This window comes from Salvelinus fontinalis, chromosome 8, assembly GCF_029448725.1.
Source record: "Salvelinus fontinalis isolate EN_2023a chromosome 8, ASM2944872v1, whole genome shotgun sequence".
Taxonomy (NCBI): Eukaryota; Metazoa; Chordata; class Actinopteri; order Salmoniformes; family Salmonidae; genus Salvelinus; species Salvelinus fontinalis.
The window spans coordinates 14,831,735-14,837,353 of NC_074672.1; the positions used below are offsets into that span (position 1 = coordinate 14,831,735).

The 5,619-nt window shown below is 42.8% G+C and overlaps 1 protein-coding gene across 1 annotated transcript; it reads left to right on the plus strand.

The window, feature by feature from the left end:
• The first annotated feature begins 1,264 nt into the window (after positions 1-1,264).
• Positions 1,265-5,284, plus strand: LOC129860663 (lysophosphatidic acid receptor 6-like). The gene has a single exon (XM_055931291.1). It carries the CDS (start codon positions 1,902-1,904, stop codon positions 3,036-3,038), a length of 1,137 nt encoding a protein of 378 aa, XP_055787266.1. The 5' UTR covers positions 1,265-1,901; the 3' UTR covers positions 3,039-5,284.
• Positions 5,285-5,619: the final 335 nt, after the last annotated feature.

Sequence of the window (5,619 nt, forward strand, 5' to 3'; positions counted from 1 at the left end):
ACTTATCAGCCGTGTATTGTGAGTGTGACTGTGTGTGTCAGCCATCCATCATGCTGTGCTTGGCCAAGTAGACTACAGTACATCTGGCCGGTGATTGCTGCCTGTGTCTAACCGACTCTGGCTGTGTTGGATTCTCCCTGGTGGTGATGGAGGGGGTTTCCCATCTGTTCTTATAACCAGGTCCAAAACAGTTAAGGTTTTCAGGAATAGTTCACAACATGAACAGTACCTGATTAAGCCCTTTGAACAACCCTTACAGTACAAATCAATAACGGATTTCAGTAACATTCCAGTCATCCAAGATGAATGAAAGATATGCATTGCTGGATATTCCATGATGGTATTGTATTGTTGTGTATAATTTAGCATTATTTTAGAGAATAACTCAAAACAATGAACCAAATAATGATTTGAATGTCAACGTCAAAACATCCTATTTTGCATGAAATATTTGAATAACATTTAAGCATCAGCACATCGACAAAGCCATAAAGCCCTGACAGCAAATATATGGATCAAAATCCCTTTCAATAATTATGCTTTCGAATTTTGCTTTTACTATCAGCGGTATGGCTTGTTGCTGTGCTGCAGACAATGACATGACCGGCAGTAAAGGACGTTTGATTTGTGTTAAACGCCCTCCAGTGTTGAAGAAGAGTCAAGACACCCAGAATAGCATATCAAATGCACTGACAAGTGCCACCAATTTGACAAGCTTAGCATCATTTAGTGAGGACACAACCCCCAGGGAAGTATCAAGGATCCAATAAACTATCATGCAAGTTAAGTAGAAGATGCAAGTTAAGTAGAAGATGCAAGTTAAGTAGAAGATGCAAGTTAAGTAGAAGATGCAAGTTCAGTAGAAGATACAAGTTCAGTAGAAGATGCTAGTTCAGTAGAAGATGCTAGTTCAGTAGAAGATGCAAGTTCAGTAGAAGATGCAAGTTAAGTAGAAGATGCAAGTTAAGTAGAAGATGAAAGTTCAGTAGAAGATGCAAGTTCAGTAGAAGATGCAAGTTCAGTAGAAGATGCAAGTTCAGTAGAAGATGCAAGTTCAGTAGAAGATGCAAGTTCAGTAGAAGATACAAGTTCAGTAGAAGATGCAAGTTCAGTAGAAGATGCAAGTTAAGTAGAAGATACAAGGTCAGTAGAAGATGCAAGTTCAGTAGAAGATGCAAGTTCAGTAGAAGATGCAAGTTAAGTAGAAGATGCAAGTTAAGTAGAAGATTAAATAGTCGGTCAATTATAAAGTAAGTCAATCTTAAACTGACCTTGTGGCAATGGCATGGCTTGCTTGTGTTGACAGCTAGTCCTGTACTGTTATTAATTAGGTCTAGCACCTTCAACAAAAAATAACGAGGCAACAACTTGACAGGATGGTGGGTGTCTGACACAACCCACACACTGAGGAGCACAGTACACGCACTGAAGGTTTCCTGTGTAGCTTGATATAGCACTGAGCACCACCCACTCACACGACAGAGCTCACAAAGAAATTTCCAAGCCCATGACACCAAGCTCATATGAAGGTGTGGGGGAAAACAGACAATGCATGTGTTTAGTGCTCATGTTTATTAGCCTACTGTGTAATCATTCGCTGACTCTTTTTTTGGTGGATTTGTGGATCCAGCAAGTGTTCTTCAGAAACGCAAGTACTTTTTTCTTTAAAGATACTTTATCTTTTACCAACACAGTTTACTTTATTTAGTCATAGTTAAGAATTGTAGCCTATAGTCACAGAATACACATGGTGTTCATAAGTGGAAAAATATCTTGATAGTTTCAATTCGATGACTTAAATGTAAATCAGATAAAGAAATTCAAACAGCAACTTTTTACAATGGAAGCTATGATTGTATTGCTGAATTACGGCATGATAAGTCAAGCAAGCAGAGGATAGGATGAGAAATCTCTTCTGTAAAACATCAACAGTGATAATATCTGACTGTGAACACTTTCACCATAGGTTCCATAATCAGCAAAGGAAAGCAGAAGTAAACTCTCCAACTGGCTCTGTCACCTACAAGCTCATTTTGATTATCCGACCTGAAACAATGAATACATCTGTTGGAGATTTACCTGGCAACTGCAGTACCCCAGCAGACTACCAGTTATACCTCTTCCCAGCCGTCTACAGTCTGGTGATGGCACTGGGCCTGCCAGGAAACGTGGGAGCCCTCTACATGTTCATCTTCAAGATCACTCCCCGCACGTCCTCTAACGTGTACGTGATCAACCTGGCCCTAGCCGACACAGCCATCCTCTGCACCCTGCCCTTCAAGATCCACTACTTCCTCAACAGAAACGACTGGGTATTCGGAGACATGGCTTGCCGCATTACAGGAACACTGTTCTTCGCCAACATCTACATCAGCATCGCCTTCATGACCTGTATCTGTGTGGATCGATACACGGCCGTCGCCCATCCTCACATCTATCTGAGGCTCCGGAACTCGTGGTATACTGTAGTGGTGAGTGTGGCGGTGTGGGTGGTGGCGGGGGTGGCTGTTCTGTCTTTCATCCGAGTGGGACCTCTGGACAGCAAGCCTGGCGGAGGTCTCCCCCATCGCCGTAGCTGCTTTGAGAACTTTTCAAAGCACGAGTGGGACAGGCGTGTGGCGCCGTACAGCTTATTCAGTCTCGTCTTCGGCTCGCTACTGCCCTCTGTGGTCATCCTGGTGTGTTACCCTCTGGTGGCACGGCGCATCGCTCTCATCCGGACCAACATGGCCCGCGGAGCCCTGAGGGTCATCTACACCATCCTGGCTATCACCCTGCTCTGCTTCATGCCGTACCATGTGGTTCACTTCCTGCACCTGCTCCGCCGTCAAGGGGCCATCCATCACTGTCCCCATGCCAATGCCATCTACAATGCCCGGCAGGTGACCCTGGCTCTGGTCAGCCTCAACAGCTGTCTGGACCCCCTGCTCTACTACTTCACCACTAGTCGCTGTAAGTGGAGTCCCTCCATGGCCAGATTCAGATGGATTTGGGCCAGGAGGAATAGGGGGCTCTACACCATTGCTGTAGGACAGTGAATGGTTTGGATAAACTGGCTCCAACTGTATCCTATCAACTAATGTAATTGTATGCTTTATATATTCTACTCACAAACTCTGAAGCCAATTGGTGAAGCAATTTTTGCCATCGTAAACCACCAACCTTTGCAAACATGTACAGTTGGAGTTGGAAGTTTACATACACCTTAGCCAAATATATTTAAACTCAGTTTTTCACAATTCGTGACATTTAATCCTAGTAAAATTTCCTGTCTTAGGTCAGTTAGGATCACCACTTTATTTTAAGAATGTGAAATTTCAGAATAATAGTAGAGAGAATGATTTATTTCAGATTTTATTTCTTTCATCACATTCCCAGTGGGTCAGAAGTTTACATGCACTCAATGAATTCCTCCTGACAGAGCTGGTGTAACTGAGGCAGGTTTGTAGGCCTCCTTGCTCGCACACGCTTTTTCAGTTCTGCCCACAAATCTTCTATAGGATTGAGGTCAGGGCTTTGTGATGGCCACTCCAATACCTTTACTTTGTTGTCCTTAAGCCACAACGTTGGAAGTATGCTTGGGGTCATTGTCCATTTGGAAGACTCATTTGCGACCAAGCTTTAACTTCCTGACTGATGTCTTGAGATGTTGCTTCAATATATCCACATAATTTTCCATCTATTTTGTGAAGTGCACCAGTCCCTCCTGCAGTAAAGCACCCCCACAACATGATGCTGACACCCCTGTGCTTCACGGTTGGGATGGTGTTCTTCGGCTTGCAAGCCTCCCCCTTTTTCCTCCAAACATAACGATGGTCATTATGGCCAAACAGTTATATTTTTGTTTCATCAGACCAAAGGACATTTCTCCAAAAAGTACGACCTTTGTCCCCATGTGCAGTTGCAAACCGTAGTCTGGCCTTTTTGAAGGTAGGCCTTGAAATGCATCCACAGGTACACCTCCTATTGACTCAAATGATGTCAATTAGCCTATCAGAAGCTTCTAAAGCCATGACATCGTTTTCTGGAATTTTACAAGCTGTTTAAAGGCACAACTTAAAGGTCAACTTAAACTTTAAAGGTCAACTTATTGTCTGTAAACCTCCGACCCACTGAAATTGTGATACAGTGAATTATGAGTGAAATAATCTGTCTGTAAACAATTGTTGGAAAAATGTCTTGTGTCATGCACAAAGTAGATGTCCTAACCAACTTGCCAAAACTATAGTTTGTTAACAAGAAATTTGTGGAGTGGTTGAACAACGAGTTTTAATGACTCCAACGTAAGTGTATGTAAACTTCCGACTTCAACTGTATCTATTCAAGCTTTGTACAACAGACATACTGACCTTTACAGAAAGCTACACTGAACAATGGGATTATATTGAAGACGATCCCGATGGAAGTCATTTCTTCAGCAGAGTAGACAGAAAGCTCCCCAGACTGTCATCCTACAAATAAAACCAGTTTGACATCATTTGGATTGAAATAAACCATCTGAGAATGTGATGGAGTAGTTTGACTTGTGATTAGTAAATCTGATCTATCAAACATACTAACCTAAAGTGTATTTTGATCATATCATTGACATTTACATAGTGTTTATCTAAAAAGGGTTAGATTCGAAAAGGTTATGGCTTGTGGTGGCTACATGTACTGCTGTAGCTAGATGTTTTTGGTCAAATAAATAGATGTGCATCACAGGATATGGCGACGGTGACTCAAGCAACAAGGTATAGAAACCACAGGACTCTTTAAGGTTGTGGGCTGCGCCATAATGTGTATAGTACAACATGGTTCAAATAGTACCGTAAGCACACTCCTAAGCTTGAACTGCCTCCAATCACATCGCTTTCCAGTGGCGCAACTGGCTAGTACGTTGTCAAACAGACGGTCACGCGTGTTTGCGATGCAGACCCTGGTTCGAGCCATGAATGGACAGTGTACCCAGACATACTGTTAAGCAGACACTGTGGTCTGGCACAATAACACTCATTTCCAACACCCGTCCTCCTTACCTGATAGCTCCAGGAGAGCAATAACACCTTGGTGTTGGGGTCTTCAGCTGAAGAGCCTGGGAGGTGCTGGATGGTGTAACCTTTCAGTAGACTAGAACAGAGGCAATACAGAGAGAAATGGGAGAATGAATCATTCATATTAGTCCTTTTACTGTAACTCCTTTTTTGTGATACATATATACTTTCTTTTGCTCAAGACATAGAACAAACTTTGTACATTTTATGCCCAAGCTTTGCCCAAATAAGAATAAAAATGGTCAACTTTGTCTTACTGTACCCATTGAGGTGTGTGTAGATCCTGATGAGGGTGTCGGGGTCCCTGTGCGCGTCATGGGGCTGCACTCGTCAAGTGAAGCGGAGCTGGTGCACGTTGAGGCCCAGCTCATTGAGAGCTTGCTCTGGAGAGACCAGGCGAACACTCTACACCCAGGGAGAGCAGGGGAACAAATGGGGGAGAAGTGAACCAAGGGCAATAATAGAACAAAACTTGCAAGGCCAAAGGCAAAGAATAAAAAACCCTGAATTACAAACACTAGCAACTGGTCATCTAAATTGTTAAGGTTTTAAAAACAATTGTAATAAATGCAACATTCTTGGACAA